Below are 23,388 nucleotides of genomic sequence, written 5' to 3' on the forward strand. Positions count from 1 at the left end.
AGTCTACAAGTGAATTCAGATCAACTGTTGGAGGCTCCGCCCACTTTTTGAACCTTAAACTGTAATCACCCATTTTCACCATCTGTTTGGGGATCCTGCCATTTGAAGTGTGAGAATGGCAGCAGTTGAACTGTTTCTAGAATGGCAGAGGACATAATTGACTAGTAAATGATGACATAGTTAATAGATTTTCTGTATACCTGTTTTCTGGTTGGTTGAAATTTGATTGGGAGGAGGAGAGGACCCAGGATCATGGGTATCCACCATATTTTGTCATTTGTGTTAATGTGACCCCATGACTATGTGATTCAAGTTTGGCGGGTTTAGCGTAAAAGCTGTAAGAGGGGCAGCAGTTTCAACATCCTGCCAGTATAAGTTGATGGGAAAAATGAGATGTTCAGTGGGATCTCCTAAAATGATTGAGGGGTGTGAGAGCTTAAAAAAACACACCGGCAACTATGGCACAAAGAAGTGTGGAAAGTTTGATGGCTGTACTCCTAACACTGCAGGAGGAGAAGAAAGAAATGGGGGTGGAGATTATTAAGAATAATAATAATAATAATAAGCTGAAAATAGAAGAACAATATGTTGGCTTTTCGAAGCCAACATAATACATTTAAATAAAAAGAGGAGGCTGGCCTGAAGCCAGCCTTAAACCCAGGACTAGTATATTAGTACCTTCCAAGTGACATACACAACCCACAGAGCGGGAATACACAATCCAGAGAGCAGGAAAGACACACTAGGGACCAAGACAGAGGAACGGGACGGCCAGCAACACCTGCTGGCCAAACGGGGATTGAACACAAGGAGAGAGATGGACTGTATGGCAGAGAGGGGGAAAGGTGAAATGACCAGCAATGACTGCTAGTCAAATGGGGAAAGGTCACAGGGGGCGGGGTCAGACAGGCGCTGACCCCAACAGTTGGATGCAATCATAGACATAATTTTCTCCATATCTCAGGCTAATTTATATTGCTACAGCAAAGCTAACGATTTCATATAAATCTGACCTAACATTAATTATTTATAATTAGTAATTATGTGTATTAGAATAAAGCAGTAAATCTATGAACGCATCCTCATATAATATGTAACATTGCAGTATACTGGGGTTGAGTACACAAACCTGCAGCACATTGTAGAGAAGGTTGTCTGCTGTTTAGGCTGTTGTCCATTTGTAGCTTACTGGTAAATCCACGCCAGACAAGAAAGAAACAGTGTGTGTATGTCGGCCAGTGTCAATCAAAATGTTTAGTGTGTCAGACCGTTAGCCCAAATCACGAATGCCTCATCAAGCACGGCTGGGAAAGTTTAAAAGTTGAGACCTTTTGCTCCCTGTTTGCTCCCCCCTTCCCCACTTCAAAAATCTCTCCTGCACCCCTGGAAACAAACATCTGGTGTCTAATTTAGCTCTCCTCTGCCTGGTACAGATCTGCCTCTGGTTGCACACCGATACTCTCCTATGGGTGACAGCAAACCCCTTATACAAGATCCAGCTGAATACAGTGGCCTTTCCTCTCCTTCTTTATCATCCCCCTCTTTTTTACACCCCTCCCTGGTGCCTGTGTACTGTGCAGCTCCTCCTACACAGTGCCTGTTGAACACACTGCAGGTCACCGCACACCTCAGAGGAGCTCCTGACAGGGCTCCGTGAAACAGCTAAACCGGCGAGAGAAAAAAACACACAACCACAGCCCTACAGAGGTGTTTATGTCCACGGATGAACTGTAACACGGCGCAGTGCAAAAGGGCCGTCCACATTTGGGCAATCCCAGACGCCTGCACACTGACCCAGGGCTGTCCTTGCCAATCGACGCAGGAGAGCCTTTGACCAGGATCTGAATCGGTGGATCACAGGTGACATGCGAGCGGAGCCTCTGCCATGTTCCTTTGGCACTCAACCACACACGAGCAGAAACACACATGGCCTCTTTTTCTCACATGCATCCTCTCTGTGCTTGCGTTTTACCACCCACGATCACCAGTAATGTTCACGGGCGCCAGTAAGTGAGAACGGTGGGGGGGCAGGAAGCTGTTGCGTGCACCCCTCCATCCCAGTGCAAATTAAATTACTCTGGCGAGTCAGTTAAAATGCAGTAAGGAGACGCAAGGATGTAAAACAAGTATGACAGGGAGGGACGTCTGCGTTTCAGTGGAGGCGCACTCCCCTCTCAGCGTTCATTATCTTGCCAAATCGAGCACTTTCCTGCCGCAATGACTGTAGCATATACATCCCTCTCCTGAGACCATGATATTTGTGTATGTTAATTTGTTTTACATGCGCTACGCTAGCTTGCCACAGCTATGGCAGTAATATTCACAAACGCTGTTTCCGGTCCCCAGAGGTTTCTGTCAAAGTTTAAAGAAATAAACAGTTTTCCAAGAAAGAAACTGCACTGGATGGGGGCGGGGGGGGATAGAGAAGTTATTCCAGTGCTCTGTGTTGGGACGTTTGGTGGTCCACTGGGCCAGGGCAGACAGCCCCAGTTTAAAAATGGAAAGGCGTCTCCGGAATGGAGCAAATCCTCTGCGAGCCAAGGGGCCTGCTCAGAACGCCGGATTGATGCGGGCGGTCCGGAAAGCACAGCACGGCTGTCTAGATCACTTTGAGTCAGCCTCGCTGAGGACTGGGCTTAGCACAACTCACAACAACACAGCGCGTCATCAGTGTGTGATGTTACCAAGGATCGGGGACAAGGCTTCCACAATACGGCATCTCCTCGGTAACCACATCGTCTAGGTTACCGCATCCACGTATACAACCATGAGGCTGCCCGGATGGATCGGTAGGGAAGGTAAAATGGCAGCAGTCCTGTAGCAAATTACATTTAAAGGCACTGGAGTTTAAACGACTAGCTAGCATGTCGTCCTCATCCGTCACAGTGCCAGACATTAGTATCCAAGCATCCCACCCCTGTGTCAAAAGTACACACTGGTACAAAATAAAAACCGAGATTAAGCCAAATTGACCTCACACTGAATCCTTTTCAACCTCAAAGACGAGTGTCAGAAGAAAAACAAATACAGAGAACGCCCCCCTCTGCCGAACCAAACCGTGAAGGCCACACAAAAACAACCGGATGCAAGTCTCAGCAGCTTCATCTGATCCTTAAGCTCTTTCTTTCTTCCTATTATTTTCCTTGTAACGATCGAAAGGGCAGAAAAGCAGCTCGCTAAAACTAAAGACGCTATTAACGTGGCAGGCCGGGCCAATAGCGGCCGGCTGTCACGGCAACAGAGGAAGGTCGCGGTTGAAACAGCTACCTGTCAGACTGCCAGAGTACAAGAGGTTGGGCAAGAATTTAATCAGCGCTAAATGACACAAAACAGGAAAAGAGATTAAAGTTTGCTGAGTGACGGCCAGTTTTTTAAGCCCTTCAAAAAACCAAACAGTATTACACACGCTAGCGCTATCAGCCAATGTGTGAAGCCAAACCTTCCAGGTTGACATGCGTTGCAAATAATTATGAAATATTCTTCATAGCACGCTCCGTAAACTGCTCCTGATTGATGGTACAAACTTACCAATTAAGATTTATTTAAGTGTATAATTGGATTCGACTTTTACGATCGTAGTTTACAGTCCGTAAAACACAGGTGACAGTCTGACACTGGAGTTTTCGTTCTGGGGACAAAAGAGGATCGGGATTCAGAGGACAGTTCATGGGCCTCACGACTGGCACCACAATGGGGAAATAACACAAGGCTATGATGCTCTGCTTGGGATGCTCTCTGGTCTGGATCTTAGCGTCAAAAATAAGCAGCACAGTTATATAAATAGAGATGTAATAAAAAGCGACGTGGTGTGAATCAGGGATCAGGGTCACCTGAATCAGCCCCCCGACGCAAACGGCACCACGACCCCGGTGAACATCTGAATCTCCTAGAGAAAGAAGCACACCCGAACCAGGTCACGACAACATTATAGAGGTGTGTGTTGAAACACATCAGTGCACTTTTTTATTCTCTGTTTGGCTAAAGATAAGCCACTATAATCTATGGTGGCTGTTTTCATCTAAAGGCTTGTTGTTTCTAAGTGAAATACCACTGGACGGTGCACTGGCAGGGTGCTACAGTAGGTGCAAAATCCTGACGAGCATCTGCAAGTTCATTATGGAGGGCAGCTATTCAATTAAAGCCAGTTTACTTTTATATATTGTCCTTCCAAACACAGCTACCCTAATGCACTTAACAAAGAATCAAATATCATTGTCACCAACTGATATACAAAGCACAGGCACGCTCAGTTATTTTTCTACATTCCGAGAGCGACACAAAGCCAAGGTCCCCTGACTGATGAATTTTTTTGCAGACTGGGGTGGTGGTGCTGGGGGGCGGGGGGGCTTACGGTAGATTTTGAGTAGCCCCAGGTTAAGGTGACAATCCTCAAATGAATAGGAAATAAAAGCCACAGGACAAGAGTGGAGAGGAAACAAGAATGAAAAGGGAGAATAAAAACTGGGGGGTCCAAAATCAACTGGCAGCCTGGCCCTACCCCCTTGTCACCCCCCCCCCCCAAAGAAAGCAAACAATGCAGGTTGACAATTCAAAATTCTACAAACTAAACAGAATGTACATATAAGTCTGTCTCTGTATCTGTATCTCTCTCTACCGCTGCATTGGACTTGGCATTCGGACTGGAGGAATAGTAAAGAATTTTCAATGACCATTAATACATTCCCAAATTCTCCGATGCGTCTCGATGCCTCCGATCTCAATTTTAAAATCACAGCAATGGCGCGCATTCTAGGTCTTTGCTGCATTTTCACATCCAGACAAGTACGTACAGCTACTGAATAAACCGCATTCACACCCTGGACTGGCTTTTTTTTTTTATGATCACCACAGTTAGTCAATCTAAAATTACAACGAGGAAGGAGAAGAATGAAAAGGTTCAGTTTAAAGGATCCCTCGATGGCATTTTAAAATAGTCACGCCTCCTCCTGCTACATTTGGAGAGCGGGCGGTAATTGCCTGCACCGCCGTTTTAAATACAGTATCTAACATATGCCAGGCCGCCCGCGCCTTTGTCAGTCGATTCGCCGTCTACTCAGCCACTTGCTTGCACGTGGCGGCCCCAGGCGAACACGATCGATTACACACCGCCGGTCCAGTATCCATCAGCGGAAAAAAAAAAATTCGCATGTGAAAATCGATAGCGCGTCAACAGGAAGTCATTAGACTCCCGATTACACAATGCCCCGGGGCAAAGAGCAGGCCCCGTTTGGCGGGACGGGTCACGTGCCGATGCCACCCAGGTCCGGTGGCGTATCCCACCTTGGGTCTTCCTCAAGGTGCAGCATTAGAGTGAGTGAAAAAAAATACACACACCATTAAAATCAGCTCAGAATGTTTTACGCCCAGAATGCAGCAACGTGTCAATGGTATGAGTGTCTCAGTGACACATCACGCCTTGTATTTAGAAAAAGAGCCTGGCACTGTTTGAGTCCCAGACAGAGTTGGCCCTACGTTTTCAGGTGCCCCAGGCAAAGTTTTCCATGTGAGGCCCTCCCAAACATGAAAAGTGATGATCGCTGCCATTCCTCCACGACGCAGGTAATTCTGAGGCCCCAGGCAACTGTCAATTCTGCCTATAGTCAGCGCTGGACTTGGTTCTGGTGTTCAGTTAAATCACCTGGAGCTCCGCCCTCCTACGTCTTTCGTGTGGAGACACTCACAGCCCTAGACCTTAACCCGTCACCCAGGCTAACTACCTGCGAGTTTCCATCCAGGCCACGACGCCCCACTCCTTCTTATATCTGCTAGACTCCCATGAATCACCCATCCTACAGGGTAACCCAAAGAAAACACGGCGGCAGTCGCAGCGCCGGCCACCAGCACTTCACCGTGAGACGCCACAAACTACGCCAGCGCTGTGTGACCTGGCACACTGATTCTTCGTCTGTCAATTATTAAATAAATTCACCTAATATTTCACTCCTGCAATCCCCGTACTCTCATCAAAGACTCCAAGAATTCTTTTAAATGCAAAAAAAAAAATTAAAAATGAACATGCAATCCCCATCATATAATGACAGAATTAAAATCAGGTTCTCCGATGATAATGGAGTGTTTGGCTTGGGAACGTTGTGGGGAGTTTTTATGTGTGTGTGTGTGTGTGTGTGTGTGTGTGTGTGTGTGCGCGCGTGTGTATGAAGCAGCTTTCAGACCTGACAACATCAGACCTTTATTTTCAGACACCGGCAGGGCTCATATGACCAGTTTGCTATGAAAGATTCAGGAGCACAGACATAAAATATGCACAATAGCAGTGAACAGCGGGTGATGGAAAACACGGGCCGAGGTTTTCAAGAGCGTTCAAGGCCGGCTGTCCTTACACCATCAGCCAGCTGGAGACGTGGATGAATGAACACCGCCTCCCCCTCCCCACCCGCCTGCATCTCCAATCAACTTGTTGCCTTGGCAACCATATTTAAAAATACCCGCCTGAAGCTGCATGGCCGAGAAGCTGGGGAGCGCCTGTTACAGGCAGGCCCAGGTACCGTGCGTCCATGTACCTGCCAGGTCCGGGGTGGCCTGAGCCAAAAAACAAGAGAGGCCATTGGCGATAGACCACCTGTCACTCTCAAATTTAGCTGTTCACAGAAGAGGATAAAGCACCTAATCTACACTAATCTACCTCAAGGAATATCAAGAATGTTTTATTTAAAAATCAAGCATGATGTGAATCAATCACGCTACAACTCGCTTTCGTCCCCATTAAAAAGATTTTAAAATGCATTACTAAAAGCATGTCGTCTGACTACAGGTTACTGAACCCTTCTCAGTGTTAGAAAAAGGCAAGTAATCCAGTAAGCTACCCTTCAGGCTTACAAATATAAGCAATTAGCAAATAATACTTTGAACAAAGGACTAATTGAAACTTTTGTACCTGCATATTATATGCATGTTAGAACCCATGGAGGGAAAATATGTTTTGCAAAAGAAGACTGAAGATGTGCCAGTACTTAGTTCCTTTACAGACTGATGTCATCTATAATAGCTTTTAATGGGCAACCATGAGGTCTATGTATGTGGAGTTTGCATGTTCACCCTGTGTCCCCCTGGGTTTCATCGCACAGTCCACAGACACACTGCCATAGTAACCGGCATCACTAAACTGTGCATAATGTATGATCTGTGTGTGTGTGTAATGCATTGGGCCAGCATGCTATCTAGGGTGTACCTAGGTGGTTTCTGGGATAGAGTGCAGAGCCTGATCAGGATCAGTGGTTGGATGGATGGATAGATGGGTGGATGGACTAATGGAATGTGCTCTGATGGACTAGCATCCCTGCCCTGTACCCTGTGCTTCTTGAGGCTCTAAGGTTACCATAGCCATGTACTGGATAAGCAGTTATGGAAGATGGATCAGATACTTTCATAGCCTAGAGGCTCATGCGTTACACATTTATACAGCATTATCTGGTTTAATCCTAGGTTGCTATGCTACCTGTTGCTATGTGATGGCAACAGGATAACTATAGGATATTCCTTAGGACTCCCCTAAGACTGCTTGCACCTGAAAGCCCCTCACCCCCACAGCATGGCCAGAGAGAGTAGAGAGAGTCCCATTTACACAATCAGGAGAACAGAGCTGCTTCTAATTCTAGTCGTCATTGTGCTGTGAGTAATATGGCCACCCACAGGCAACAGTCGCTGCTCATTAACCCCATAGCGGACCCCCCCCCCCCCCACCCCCACGAGAAAACTGTCTCAGCTTCATTCACATTCATGAATTCGGGTCACAAATGTCTGTCGGGGGAAAAAAAAGAGCAGGAGGGGAAAACGGGCAATGCACCTGTAAGTGGTTAATTGGTGACTGGCGGTTAATTAGTTCATGGTTAATTATCAGTGACCTGTGATCGTTAAGGATACGTGAATGGTTTACAGCAGGAGCTTTGGAGGTGTGTTTGGTCATCTTCCTTCCTGTCAAGGCTGAGCTTTTCATAAAAATCCTCATCACCCCCATTCAACCCTAGTGTCACGTGGATTTGCTCGCTGCCCCAGATCTTACACTGGTGTTTATTTGTGGGCTAAGGTACGGGCTGCGGTCACTCAAAAGAGAACTGTTCGGGCCAGGTGCGGTCTGTTCACATCAGGAATTCCGGAAATACAAATTGGTTATTATATAAAGGGAAAACTTTACAGTAGGCGTCTGTGTCCTGCTCCAGTTCAGCTTATTGGGATTACGCTTTGGCATGTCTGCTAAAATGCGGGGTGTCGGTGCGTGGGACCTTCCGGAGTGTATCAGGAAGATGAAAAGTAGCCGTGGACAGGTCTGTAGAGTAGGGACCACTGAATAAGAGATCCTGGAGTTTGATGGCGAGTGGGAGGAGTCATGGCGGGGGTGGGGCTTTGCAGGTAGTGCAGAGTCACAGAAATGACGACAGGACATCTGGCGAGGTGTCACCGATCACCTGCCGGTCTCTCGTCATCTCGTCCATTTGCAGTGGAAATACCTGGGAACATACTTACGTGGGAAGCAAAAAGGTGGCTCATGTGTAGAATGTGAAGTGAAAGGATTTCAGGAGCACAAAAAAAATCCCATTTTAACCTGTTAAACTACATGGCGACACGATATGTGTGGGTACTACACACAAACACATATACGGTATGGACCAACGATAGAATGGACCAAGGATATTGTACTAATATTTAAATTATATATATATATATATATTATAAAAACTTGATCAAAGTTGCCCCGCGACCCAGTAGGATAAGCGGTTTGGAAAATGGATGGATGGATGATCAAAGTTGATCGATTTGTGTGTGTTTAGACAGTAAACGAATGCAGTACATGAAATTGCTTCTTGTTTTATTTGTCCATCCATCCATCCATTTTCTATAACCGATTATGCAGCGCAGGTGGCACAGTGAACCTTAAATATATGTCAGGAAGCATCGAAGTTATTCAATTTAACCCTATTAAATAAGATGCCTGAATAATTAATATACGGTAAGTCATTAACGCCCAAACGCAGTCTGAGCGTCAGCAGAGCGAGGAGGATTAGTAGCTTAACATCACTGGAATATTTCGCCCAGCGAGTTTATTTTACCCGCCTCCCCCAAAGACTAATTATACGATATGAATTATTATTATTATTTTTTTACGCGACAATGACGGATGATGCAGCTCCCGACTGAAAACAAAAATCATTCCCGGTGCCGCGCAAAGACTTTTCAATGGGCGGACGTTCAGCCGGGAGGGTCTCTCGGTACGTTGTGCACTCAAAACCTCAAAAGTGGGACACCTTTAATCGTTAAGGGAAAAAGGGCAGGTGCTCAGCCCCATCCCCCCCGCACGTGCCTGATCATTTGAGTTTCCCTAGACAGCGAGCCGGCTTTGATGGTACACAGAGAAAAAAAATGACAGCACTTTAAAGAAAACGTTTTCTTATTGCCCCCAATTCACAGAGACTTTTCAACGTGCATAGGTGTAATTCACAAGGGGCTAAACGGTTCAGAATTCATTTTAAGCATGCATATGATATTATTTTTCAGTCTGGTGCAGCTTTGAAGACGTTTTCCCTTTTATATCTCTTTCCATTGATACGTTTCAGTTTTAAATGGTATACTTTAAGGCATTTTGCCAGACAGAGGGGATGCACACGAACGAAACACCTTGTGTGCCGTGGAGACCTTAAAAACGATGCATCTCAGCAAACCATTAAACGTATACATTATTGCAAATCATCTCCATTTATCTGCAAGACAATGAGGCAAGTAAAAAGAACCCAGAGAGAGCTCAGAGGAACAGCACGTTCGGCCCCAGCCTTGAAAGTTTCCATTTCCTTTGTCTTCAGATTGTGTTTGACGCGTAAAACCGGCAGCCATCCTCTCAATTCAGTACAATTTTTCGGCGGATTTCTCTCTATATATAGCGGAAACTCAGATAAACAGTTGACATTCTCTGTTTCCCCGAACACAATAATATTCAACACTTAAAACCAAACAAAGGATTGGGCCTATTTATGAATCATCCTCATTAGGTTTGCCAAAACATCGCATTTTCACATGTTTTTAATAATTGTTTCCAAATATTTGTCTAGATTTAAATATAGACTTAATGAGAATGACTGTCCTCAAAGAAACTCCATGTTGCAAAAAAAGTTAATTTGGAAAATGAACGTTTCGTTAATTAATATCACTATTCATATTAATATTTTCATTACATGAGCCCAGCAGGTCATCCTACATGAGGTCATCCTAGACACATGGTTTGTTTTTGGAGTCCTATGATGCAGTATATCGGGTTTTACATAAGACACTTTATTCTATATTTATTTTAGATAAATATTACTTAAGTCATAACTTTCAGTATCACAGATCCAAGGGTATTGCATCATCCCTGTGAGTAGTTTAAATAAACCTTTATCCCCGTGAAGTCCAGGAAGCTTAATAAAGCTTCTTGTAAAATGGTGCAGGGCTGTCGAAGGGGAATTACCTGTAAATGAGAATAAACGTATACAGGGGAACATAAAGTTGTGCGACACGACACACATCATTCCATACTTTACCACCGAGACTCAGCACTCCGTAGTACCTATCCCGATATCGGTCTCCCGGTTTCCAATTTAGGGACCGAGGAGCATCGGATGTTTTCGGTGCCGCGCCTCGGTTATACGGCTCCGATTTTTACGGTGGCGCGCCTCGGATACGCAGCTCCACCTGTACCGGGAAATAAGGGGCTCCAGGGGGGGCATAAAGCGCGCGTCCGCACGTGCGCGTATTTGCATCCGTCCCGGCTCAGCCGCGGTCACCCGCATACGTCCTCGGGGATTCAGACGGACCGTGTCGCATTAATATGGAAAGTGACGGGCGACGGAAAAATCTTCCGCAGCTGTAACCCCTGTGAGGTAGAGCACAAATCACTCAACCTGCATGAGGGGATCTCGCCTGCAGCAGCTGCGAGTCTATGCAATTCTGGGTAATAACTCAGTATAACTGAATAATACGTCTCCGCAGCTGGATGAACAGCCATCAGTCACCGTCAGTGTGGCTTCACGAATACCTGGGATTAGACTGAAACGAAGTTGTTTTCTGACCACCATAGAATGCATTTTTCCTCGATTATTTCATTAATAACGTCAACTGCTGGCATGGGATTCTTAAATGTTTGTAGAATAAGATAAAAGGCTGAATGTAGCGAACAAGACTATAAAGAAAAGATATTAAATGCAGAAAATGAACCAAACGGTCTTGCATTTGATCTTTTTCATACATTTTTACATTCAATATTTTGTTTGAAAATAAGTGCAGGATGCCTCCCTGAGACATTACCCGGTACCCTGAGGGACAACACACGAGTGTAACACACCTGGGGTATATTTCCAGTCCGGACGCTGAAGACCAGCCGTTCACATGGATTACAAGTTCTGGTGGCAGGTTTAGTTTGACCCGTATAAACGAGCCAGTAGGTAAACACGCTGCATATTTCTTTTCATTTCGAAAGACCCCATTTACGTTATAAGCCGCCACTATTTGCGATATCGGGGGCAATTTTCGAGCGCCGCTCTCCGCCTTCACGCGGCGCAGCTCCAGCGCGAGAATGTGACGTTGCCTAGGTTACCAGATGCCTCGTGCAGCTTGCAGACGCTCGTTCCGCTCCTCTGCTGGTAACAGGTGTGAAATGGCGACAGTAAGGAACAGCAGCGAGCCTCTCCCAATCCTGTCTCTGCGGGTCTGCCGTCGGAGCTCTGTCTACGAGCCCTAAATGTTCCCAAAATAATCCCTCCTCAGCCCGCTGGGGTGTTTTAATTGGCCTTCCTCATGCGATGAGCATGGGGAGACGTACTGTAGTACGCACCCCAGACAGTTCGGTGTACCTGTATAAAAACCGAGGCTTTGGGAGTATGATGGTGAATACTCTCTTTTACCTTATCATTATTTCACTAAAATCAGTGGAAAAGGCAAGACTAGCAGTTCTGATGGCAGCAGAAACAGAGAAAAAAAGCTGTATTCCAGGTGATTATCAATCTGTAAATACTCAGCTGGATGGTTAAGGCAAAAAAACATACAGATTGTTGGATTTCGTTACACCACTTAAATAAATTTCCATCCATCCATCTTCCTTAACTGCTGATCCAGTGCAGGGTCATGGTGAGCCTGGAGCATATCCCAGAATGCACAGGGCACGAGGCAGGGGACACCCTGTGTTGTGCAGAACTAGCCTACTATTACTGATTGGTGAGATAGGTGTGGCCGCTGTGGTACATCCAATGAAGATGCCAAGAGTATATTCTCCAGAACTTTAATAAAGGCTTGGAACAAGGGCTCTGTACTAGTATGTGTATGTGTGTGTGGTCCTGAAAGTAGAAATAACAAAAATAGAATAAAGAATATAAATCCGTTATACATACAGAGTCCAGTATCAAATAAACAGTTCACAATATTACCTTCGACGTTGTATTACGGTAACTTTAAGCGGCCATCCCGCAAGTTTAACAGGATAAACAATCATAATACACAAAGTAATATAAATAAGATTTGTTGAGATAAATAAATATGTAAATATAAACCGTTTAAAATAAACATAGGCATTGCATGACATCCGAGGTAAATGCAACATAAATCTACGCAGCAAGTTAGAAATAAAACGTTCGCCGCACTTAAGGGGCTCATTTCCGATTAACTGTATATAATATCCCAACATAAACACTCTTGTACAATGCACATGTAGAAACTTACGGGTATCTGAACGCACACAATCAAAGATTCCCAGCGCGGTATATCGCTCCCTTCCCGATATGACTAAACCCGCGTTCTAAAAGAAGAAAAGGAAAAACATGGCGGGGATAACGTCCAGTTTACGCTTGCCTCAGTCAGAGTCCCTATTGGTCACGTGTCTCTGGCGAAGTCGTCCAATGAGAGCAGGAACTGGGCGGGACTCGCAGGGTGCGAGCTGAGCATAACAGGCAGACTAAACCCGCAGCCCTTTAGCACAGCCGCCCCCAAATTTGCATTGTCAAATTTGTATAATTCAGAAGGGGCTGTCCGGGTCTGAAGTTGTGTCTGGAATAGCAGGGAGAGGGATAAGTCGAGCAACAGGCCTGGTGTAATTGTGATCCTTCACTTGAACATCCGCTGTTCGGACTCGTCCGTCCACTCCTGGGATGACCTTGGTAACACGGCCTACTGGCCAGAGTGCTCTTGGCAGGTGCGGGTCCATTATCAAAACTACTGTACCCAGCTGCAGTGGGGGGGCATCCCTTTGCCACTTAGAACGAGTCTGGAGTGCGGGGAGATAATATTTAATGAAATGAACCCAGAACTGATCTGCAAGAACCTGTGAGTGCTTCCAGCGACGGCGGCTTAGTAGCTCTGCTTCAGTGTACACTGCCTGAGGCAATGACGGGTCAAGCCGCCCCATCAACAGAAGGTTTGGGGTAACTGGATCAGGATCAGCAATATCGGTTGATACATAGCCTAGTGGCTTGGAATTTAGAATCCCTTCCACTTCAACTAAAACCGTTCTTAGGACCTCTTCTGTAACTGTTTGGGCTTGCACTGTGGTATATAATGCGGCCTTGACCGACCTGATCTCTCGTTCCCAGACCCCTCCAAAGTGAGGTGCGCCAGGGGGATTGAATCGGAATTTGATCTGGTGCTTAGCTAATTGCTGTTGTAGTATGGGGTGCAATGACTGAAATGTCTGATGGAGCTCTCTCTCACCTCCTTTAAAGTTCGTGCCCTGATCCGATAAGAGTTCTGCTGGTTTTCCTCTTCGGGCAATAAATCGGCGAAGGCCCATTAAAAATGAGTCGGTGTCCAAGTTGGATAAAATATCTACGTGGACAGCTCTAGTGGTCAGACATTTGAACAATATCCCCCAACGTTTCTCGTTGCGCCTCCCAATCCGTACCATGAAGGGCCCAAAGCAGTCCACGCCTGTTGAAAAAAAGGGGGGCTTTAACAACCGCAGTCGTGCAGGGGGTAGGTCTGCCATCTTAGGTACAGTTGGGCTCGCTCGCCATCTCTGACAGTCGGGGCAAGAACGTTGATGCCGCTTAACAGCTTCTCGTCCGTGTAAGATCCAGTATTTCCGCCGAAGCTCTGCAAAGAGACGTTCTGCACCTGGATGTTTAAGGCTTTTGTCTGTGTCCTGGATTATCAACTTAGTGATTTTGTGGGCTGGATCCAAGACTATTGGGTGAATGGCATCATGTTCGAGCTGATCACTGTGGCGGAGCCTACCTCCTACACGGATCAACCGCACTGCTGCATCATATTCTGGTGCTAGTGTGACCAGCCGACTAGTAGAGGATACCAGTTTCCCTGCTGCCAGGTAGGTGTAATCATCAATGAAGCTGTCCAACTGAGCTTGCCTAAGAATTTCTCTCTCTGCTGCTTGATAGTCTTCAGCGGAAGGACCAGGATGATTACCTGCCGCCCCGTGGTGGGATAAGGCGACTGCCTCGACCAGACTCCTGAAGGAGGAAAACTGCTCATAATCTGGCAATGGGGGGTTAGTAATTACCTTGGTTAGACCAATGCAGGTGGGTTTCCGTAGTTCAGTGGAATCTCCCTGACCACCCTGAGCTGGTTTGGTGGGCCACAATTCTGAAGAATGCAACAGAAATGATGGTCCATCTCGCCAACGGTTTCTTCCTGCCAGGTCCCTCAAGGTCTTCCCTCTGGTTATGTCGTCTGCTGGGTTACTGGCCGAATCAACATAACGCCAGGCTCCAGCATCTGTCAGCTCCTGGATTTCTGCCACTCTGGTGCCGACAAACACTTTAAACTGGCACGAATCAGACTGGAGCCAGGTGAGCACGGTCGTGGAATCAGTCCAGAGAATCACATCGTGTATAGTTATGGTAAGTTCCTTCAACAGAAGTGCTGCTAGTTGACTGCCCGTCAATGCAGCGCACAGCTCTAATCGTGGCATTGATAGCTGACGCTTGGGGGCCACCCTTGATCGTGCAGTCAGGAATGCCACTTCCACTTGTCCCTTGGTACCTTCACTCCGTAGGTAAGCAACAGAGCCGTATGCTCGCTCCGAAGCGTCACAGAAGATGTGTATAGTTTGGTGACTACTGGAACGGTCGATTGCAGGGCTTACATAACAGCGAGGCAGGGTTACCTGTGGGAGATGCTGAAGCTCTTCTACCCATGCCGACCATGCCTGGAGGGCATCATCTGGCAGGGATGGGTCATCCCATTCTCTCTGCTTACTCCACAGGTGCTGCACCAAAGTCTTGGCCCTAGTGGTAAAGGGGATAAGGAAGCCTAAAGGGTCATACAGACTGGCTAGCACTCGGTATATATTTCTCATAGTAGGGATGGGATATTCCACCAGGCGACATTTGTATCCTAGGGTGTCAGAATGACATGACCAGCGAAGTCCCAAGGCTTGCTCTTGAGGGTCTGCCCCTGACCCATTAAGCCACAGCACACTGTTGTCTGACCTTAATTCCTTTGGCAAATGATTAATGACCTCAGGAGTGTTACTAGCCCACTGACGAAGTTCAAACCCGCCTGCAGCTAGCACTGCTTGCAACTGGTCGACTAAGTGTTTGGCTATATCTTTGGAGGGCAGGCTCTTCAGGCAGTTGTCCACATAGAAGCAGCGCTCCACTGCTATCTGAAGGTCTTCCCCTGGCTGACTATGGTCAAACACGTGCTTCTGGAGAGCAAAGGTAGCACAGCATGGGCTACATGTGGTACCGAAAGGGAGAACCTGCCACTCATATATATTGGGTGGTAGTTCTTTCTGTAGGTCCCTCCATAGAAAACGAAGAAGAGGCTTGTCTTCAGGGAGCAATCTCACTTGGTGGAACATGCCTTTGATATCACTGCTGAAGGCTACAGAATGTTCCCTGAATCTCAGCAGGACACCTAACAAACTGGATGTTAAGGTCGGTCCAGGCAGAAGCAGGTCATTAAGATTATTACCCTGGTAGGTGAATGAACAATTATAAACTATCCGATTCTTCTCATTATGACTCACAATGTGGTGGGGTATGTACCAGGATTCACTGGTTTGGTTCAGCTCCTGCTCCGAGACCTTAACAGTATATCCTGCTTGTTCCAACTTTCGCATTTCAGCGCAATAGGAGGCTGCTTTCTCTGGCTCTTTGAGCAGGCGTCTTTCTGTGCTACGGAGATGTGCTAGCACAGCTTCCTTTGGTGCATTAAGTTTGGGCATGTTCCTTACCCGTAGCAATGGCGTGGCATAACGCTGGACTCCTTCTACGTCTACCCGTGATGTTTTTTCCTCCAGCAGCCTCATAGCTTCCTGATCCTGTTTGGATCTGGTAACAAGCTTCTCATTCCTATAAGGCAACACATCCAGTTGCCAGAGCCTTTCAACTTGTTGAAATAACTCCGCAGCTGGTGAGGAGGTGGACACATGCAAGCACTGCGTGGGTTGGAGCTGCTGCTGAATGAGCTTGGTAGGTCCCTGGAGAGTCCAACCTAACCTGGTCTTTACTGCTGCGGGCCCCCCAGGTGGTCCTAAATGCACAGGCTCCACTGGTGTAATTAAGTGGGGGTAGTCGGACCCAATCAACACTAGAGGGTGGGCATTATCAAATGCTTGAAGTGGCAAACCCCTTAAGTGCTTGTATCTCCTTTGCAGTGATTTCACGGCGTAAGTGTGTTCCGCTAGGCCCAATTGGTCAGCAGTGAAAGCTCCCTGGATTCTGAAAGTCTTCTGTGGTTGACTGGCAGGGGATATAGTGAATGTGACTGATGTACCATGAATAACTCTAATGTCCTGACGTACGGTTCTCAGAGCAAGGTCCTCGGGATTCCCTTGAAGTTTAAGGGAATGGGCAGCAGCAGGAAGTAGGATTGTGCGCTCCGAGCCATCGTCTAGGATAGCATAAGTCTCCAGACTGTGTTCTCCATTGCGCAGTATCACTTTGCTGACCTTCAACAGCACTTGGCTACAACCTGCTCGCCTATCTAAATAGAGGACCTCGTTAGCGGAGCTGACAAGACATGTGCTGTTCCCTTTTTCTGGCCTTGTGTTGAGCTCATGGAGAGCATCGAGATGTTTCCCATTACATTTCTTACAGGTCATCTTTAGACGACACTGTGCAGCTTGATGGGAGCGACCACAACGCCAACATCTCCTGTTGCTCTTCACCCAGGTGGTCTTCTGATCTACTGTGAGTTGACTGAAGTTTCCACACTGGTTCAGGTAATGTAGCGAATTAACACAGTAGGGACAATATGCCGTGCTCTTATCTTGTTGCTTACTGCTGCTAGCCGAAGGGGGCTCAGCTGAAGAGATGCTCACCACTTGGTCTGCCCCATGTAGAATAGTTGCCGTCCGATTAGGTTTAAATAGCCTATGTTTATCCCTTTTCACGTCTCCATCACCCTTTCCATCAGCTTGGGCAAAATCATATCCACTCTCTTGGATCCTTATCTCGTACTCTAGCCAATCTGCAAAGTTCAGGAGGGTAGGAATACGGACATGTTGCGGATATAGATATCTCTTGAATTCAGCCCGCATGTCTTGTGGAAGCTTGGACAACAGCCGAGTGACATGTGAGCCGCACTGGAGCTCGATGTGCCCACTCTCCCCCAGCTGATCAAGCATGCCTACCAAGGCCCTCACTCTCAAGGCAAACTTCTTAAATCCACTAGCATCACTACTGCGGATATTGGGAGCGTCCATCAGTTCAGCAATTCTCCTCAAGGCCAGTTGATGAGGTTGCCCATAATGCTCTGTGAGGGAGGCCATAGTGTTTGAATAGGGTTGCTTGGAGTTCATATACGAGTCAGCTATGAGGAGTGCTTCCTCAAACTTGATATGATCTACTAGAATTTGGTACTTAAACCTCTCCGTTGCATCTTCAGGCAGGATGTTGTCAAGGGCTATTTTCAGTCTTGCAAACTCTCTCGGGTCCCCCTTAGTGAAATATGGGATCGTGGGCTTAGGGCCCCGATAAGCTATTTCTCGTTGGTGCTCTGGGCTAATAGGCACATGTTTAGGTGCTACTGCATCATAACTGCATTGTGACTCTGATTCAGAGCAACCTTCTGGTTCACAATAGACTGGAGTTAGATGCTGCCTCTCATATGACATTGGCTGCGGTGCCCTCCCCAATCGTCTGAGGCAGTCAGTCAGCTCCTCCACCAAACCCTGTGGCACTTCAGTGGTTGGTGATGGTTGAAGTGCTTCATGTACTACTGGAGGGGGCGGCAGCGGCCATTCTGCATCCTCTTCTGCCCACTTGCCTTGCCTTTTAGTGGACTCATGTGTCACCGGTAGATGGCGATCCAGTTCCTGGTGTGGTGGCTGCGCAAAGGGGGTGTGTGGCACAGAAGGTACTGGCTGTTGACTGATATGGGTGGGCTGTGGGGTATGGACACTGAGCTGTCTCTGCATCTGCATCATAGTTAGCTGGAGTCTATGGTTATCCTGCCGTAGTTGATTAATTGCTTCTAATATCTCTGGGGATGCCTCTGTTCCTTGTTTGTGCTGTGGAGAAGGAGTGCTATCCTGCATCAGTCCTCCATATGGTGTTTGGCTGACTGACCGTGGGCAAACCCTAGGTATGGGACTGCTCTGTTCATACTGCTGCTGATACTCGAGCGGGGTCATCTTGGCTGCCCTCTCCATATCATGGTATTCTTCTGGCATTCTAGCAATATGGCCCATCATGTGCATCGGGGAGTGAGGTCTGTCATGAGCTGGGAGATAGACATCATAATCATCAAATCTAGCTGGCAGACGTGTGTGCCGCCTGGGCCTGGTATTAGTAGGCTGAGCTTCCCCAAGAGGCTGATCGGAGAACATTATTCTAAACTTCCACAGTAGCCACCGTATCCGGCTCGAAGGACCAAAAATTGTTGTGCAGAACTAGCCTACTATTACTGATTGGTGAGATAGGTGTGGCCGCTGTGGTACATCCAATGAAGATGCCAAGAGTATATTCTCCAGAACTTTAATAAAGGCTTGGAACAAGGGCTCTGTACTAGTATGTGTATGTGTGTGTGGTCCTGAAAGTAGAAATAACAAAAATAGAATAAAGAATATAAATCCGTTATACATACAGAGTCCAGTATCAAATAAACAGTTCACAATATTACCTTCGACGTTGTATTACGGTAACTTTAAGCGGCCATCCCGCAAGTTTAACAGGATAAACAATCATAATACACAAAGTAATATAAATAAGATTTGTTGAGATAAATAAATATGTAAATATAAACCGTTTAAAATAAACATAGGCATTGCATGACATCCGAGGTAAATGCAACATAAATCTACGCAGCAAGTTAGAAATAAAACGTTCGCCGCACTTAAGGGGCTCATTTCCGATTAACTGTATATAATATCCCAACATAAACACTCTTGTACAATGCACATGTAGAAACTTACGGGTATCTGAACGCACACAATCAAAGATTCCCAGCGCGGTATATCGCTCCCTTCCCGATATGACTAAACCCGCGTTCTAAAAGAAGAAAAGGAAAAACATGGCGGGGATAACGTCCAGTTTACGCTTGCCTCAGTCAGAGTCCCTATTGGTCACGTGTCTCTGGCGAAGTCGTCCAATGAGAGCAGGAACTGGGCGGGACTCGCAGGGTGCGAGCTGAGCATAACAGGCAGACTAAACCCGCAGCCCTTTAGCACACCCTGGATGGGACGCCAGCTCAATGCGGGACACGCACGCACACACATGCTATCGGCAATTTAGAGACAGCGTTTCATCAAAACCACATGTTTTCCAAGCGTGGGAGGAAACTTGAGAAAATCCATGCGATCTCGTGGAGAGTATGCTCCCATGAAGTCACACTACACGCAGAGAGATGGGGGCAGGAATCAATCCAACAGCATTGGGGCTGTGCAGCTCTGACACCAAGTACCGAGTCGCAGTGCCAGGCTATTTATCTGTATATTAAATAACCTTTTTTTAATATATAGAAGTCTGCTCTGATTACTTCCTCCGTCCCAAAGGAACACTTGTTGTCGCATTTCAATTAGCGAGATGAGTGACGGATAGCCCTGCTTTGGAAATTCCTGTGCTATAACTCGTACGTCCCGTCCCCCCCCCCCCCCCCCCCCCCCCAACACCCCGTTCATAAATTTGTACTTTCATCATGCCCTCAATGTGTCAACCTAATATCTCGGCTGTTAAATCTAGGAGCGTGAGCTTCTGTTATATTAAGAAACAGAAAAGAATGGACGTTAAGGTCATCCCTGTTTCAGGCTGAGTGTCCTCGCGGTCTCTAAAGCCAAATACTATCTTTGATGCTTCTGAAAAGCTGCTACTGGAGCAAAGGGCCGTATCCTGTACTCCCCGGGGCTCCAGCCTCCTTTCGTGGCTTTTGAGACACCCTGTATGACCTGTGTTTATTTTGGGAATGATGTTTTATTTCTTTTTTTGTTCTGAACATGCGAATCCTCCGCGTAACAGTCTGCAGCGTTAAGTGAACGCACACGGTGTTCCCGTGGACACTGGCGGTGTTAAATTAACAGTGCTGATTTTGCAGTGTATATAAACAGACTGCATGAATCTGATGATTAACCAAGGCTATTTTTCATAACTGCAAAGTGGAATATATGAGACAATACTCTGGACATAATTATATAAAAATACAGCAGTAAATATCTTACGTTGCTGATTTAGAAGAATGGGTGACTAAACTGAAGAACTGCTTTTGGCTTATTTGGCAATAACACAAAGTCACTCTTTATTTTAATTAGTCTGTTTTGTCCATACCAAACATTTTATGTTCTCATACTTCAAAGACAGAGTCCCCTCCAGCCTGAATGAAGATATTTTTTTCCGCATAAAAATGACGGGTCAGGAAAAAAATGTGCACCTTGCAAGCCTATATGCTAACTGCTTTGAAGTCTTTTTTTCGTTTGGAAAAAAAACTAGGATTAGACATTGCCAACCAATATTTGCACGTTGAGCTGTTTATAAAGTCATGGCTGTAAAAAAAAAAAAAACTAGTCTTGCTTCTGGCTCTTGAACATTTTCCTCGTCCCTTTAGCGCACTTTGCGCTGAACGTGGCAGTTTAAATTGACGGGAACGGTCACATTTGAATGAGCCCCGTGGAAATTTGCCAGTGTGCAGCTCGCCTGTGTAAGATCATGGAGCAATTCTGAGGAACGGGAGGGGTTCCTGTGAGATTCAAAAACAATAAAAACAAGAGCTGGAAATTTCAAATGCTGCCCCCAGGCTGTGGCGGGAGACTCTATTTTTTCTCTTTTAACTGCCATCGTTCGTAATCCAAGGAAAATGTGACACTCTAAAGCTCAGAATTGATCCTCTGCCTTACCTCGCTTGACTGTTGGGTTTGTTTTCCAGTTTCCCCACAACAGCGATGCCCGTCCTCCAACACTCATTGCTCATGCTGACACGTACAACCAATAAAGAAGTGAAACAAACCTGCCGTCATTTTTCTTTGTTGACGTCGCCTCACGGTTGAGCGATGAAATTTTTTTTTACCCCAACCAGCTCTCGAGCTGAGCGCCGAACTTCAAGGGGGAACTCTTTAAACTCGAAATTTAGCTGGCCCGAAACGTTCATTTATCACGGCTGATAACAGAAGCCAAACGGGGACACGGAGAGGTAAGTATCCCACTACGGAAATACACTCGACAGCCGGACAAAGCAGGGAAAAAAAACAGCTCTTCCGTTGTTTTGTTACGTGGTCTCAGTGTTCAAACTGGACAGCCTGCAGGTCCTTGAGCAGAAACCTAAGTGGGGGCATTTAAAGATGCTGTACTGTATGCAAAGTCATCCCATTCACACTGCTTAATCACTCCTAAAAACATTAAAACCAGGACTGTGAAATCTGCCTCTCTTTCCATGGTGGTGTGACGGGCAAAGGAGTGAAACGCTGTAAGTCATAACCTCTAATTTCTCCTCCATCTTCTGTCTGCTAGTAATCTGTGAAGCAGAGCAGAACAGCCCCCGTCTCATGAATAAAATATCCGGCAACAAGCAGGATAAATTTGCCCAGACAACATATTAATGACACATCAACATTCACCCGCGGCCTGGCCCTCATTTCTCCACCTGGGGCACTTAAAGCACAAATTAATTCTTTTGAAGAATCAACATATTTCACTCTGCGGGGTTTTTAAGGTAGAGATTTGACATCCTCAGAGGTGTGGGGGTTTGGGTGTCAAAACCAGCCGCTTATTCAATTTCCGTCATTAAATATAAAACCAAAGCAAGAATTACAGATGATTTATCAATCATTTTTAAATATTAAAATCCGCATGCTGATTTCACAGTGATCTTCCTCCTCCTAGAATAGATTAATTTATTTGTGGTGGTTCTGAAATGTATTTAAAGAAGAAAAAAGAAAAAGATTGAAGCAAGTAGGCAATTTGGGTAATGATGAATATTGTATAAACCCTTTGCTGTGACAAACTAGAATTAAATCACGTGCATAAAATTACCCTAATGACTAACACAATTAGCTCAGGGACCGATATCTGTCTGTGGCAATTTCTTGGGGTTTTAGAACAACAGAGCTCAGTGTTTCACTGTAAGACCAAGGAATGTAGACTGAGGAGCTCTTGAAACAGGTTGGGGAAACAGTCACAGAAAGAAGTGAATCTGAAATGATGCTTTATTTGCCATTTGCGCAAGCACATTGGAATGCGTCTTTTCGAATATCCCATCATGCTCTCCTATGAGACACACACAAATATATACACACAATTGAAGCTGGAGGTCAGAGCATAGGGTCAGGGCATATATCTGATACTCTTTGAGTATTTTAGGGAATTCAGGCCCTAAAAGTCAAGGGCCCAACAGAAATGTTTTGCCAAGGATGGGAGTCAAACCAGCACCACGCTGTTCACAGGCATGGAGGTCCGACTTCACTATCAGAAACCTGATAAACCCTCAGTAAATGGGAGATGCATCAAGGCCCCCAGATGGAGATTAAATCAGGTAGACAGGTCCTAAAAAAAAAAAACGGCATCAGGACAAGCAAGGAAAGGGGGACTGTGAAAGTGTTAGACGGCAGTGTGTAGCAAGCGGCACTGCGGAGTTCAGTGGCCGAGCTGGGACACCAGAAGGAGGATCTGCTGAAGTGAGCTGTCTGAAAGCCTCCTGCGACCCCGGTCCGGGCAGCGGCCGCAGGCAAAGAGGGCCATAAATGTCAACCGTTATGTTTGGGCCAGGCTGAATAGAGAGCGTGTCCGTGTCAGCGCCCCCCCCACCATCACAGACAGGAGTATCCCACTGTTAGGGCACCTCTGTTTGGACTGGAGGAAATGGGACAGCAGGGAATGTGCGCAGACAGTAGAGGAGAGCCTGTCTCTCTCCACCAAGCTGGGGAATTGACTTGCGGCCGGACTATGATCCAAAGTCATGATGTTAAACATGCAAGTCTTACATAAGCGGTAAAACCGGGATTGAGCAGAATCATCAGCCAGTGTCAACTTA

At 46.3% G+C, this 23,388-nt stretch overlaps 1 protein-coding gene across 3 annotated transcripts; it reads right to left on the reverse strand.

Annotated features, from left to right (window-relative positions):
* Positions 1-12,168: 12,168 nt before the first annotated feature.
* LOC125739453 (uncharacterized) lies at positions 12,169-19,600 on the reverse strand. Of its 3 annotated transcripts, none has more exons than XM_049009591.1 (2): positions 19,365-19,600; positions 12,169-18,966 (listed from the first exon to the last, which is right to left on the reverse strand). In XM_049009591.1, the coding sequence occupies exon 2, from the start codon at positions 18,761-18,763 to the stop codon at positions 12,989-12,991; it is 5,775 nt and encodes a 1,924-aa protein (XP_048865548.1). In that variant the 5' UTR covers positions 18,764-18,966; positions 19,365-19,600; the 3' UTR covers positions 12,169-12,988. The 3 variants fall into 3 exon arrangements, with proteins under 3 accessions (XP_048865548.1, XP_048865549.1, XP_048865547.1); XM_049009592.1 differs by having other exon boundaries at positions 12,169-15,212; positions 19,349-19,600; XM_049009590.1 differs by having other exon boundaries at positions 19,349-19,600.
* Positions 19,601-23,388: the final 3,788 nt, after the last annotated feature.

Source organism: Brienomyrus brachyistius, chromosome 3, assembly GCF_023856365.1.
Source record: "Brienomyrus brachyistius isolate T26 chromosome 3, BBRACH_0.4, whole genome shotgun sequence".
NCBI lineage: Eukaryota > Metazoa > Chordata > Actinopteri > Osteoglossiformes > Mormyridae > Brienomyrus > Brienomyrus brachyistius.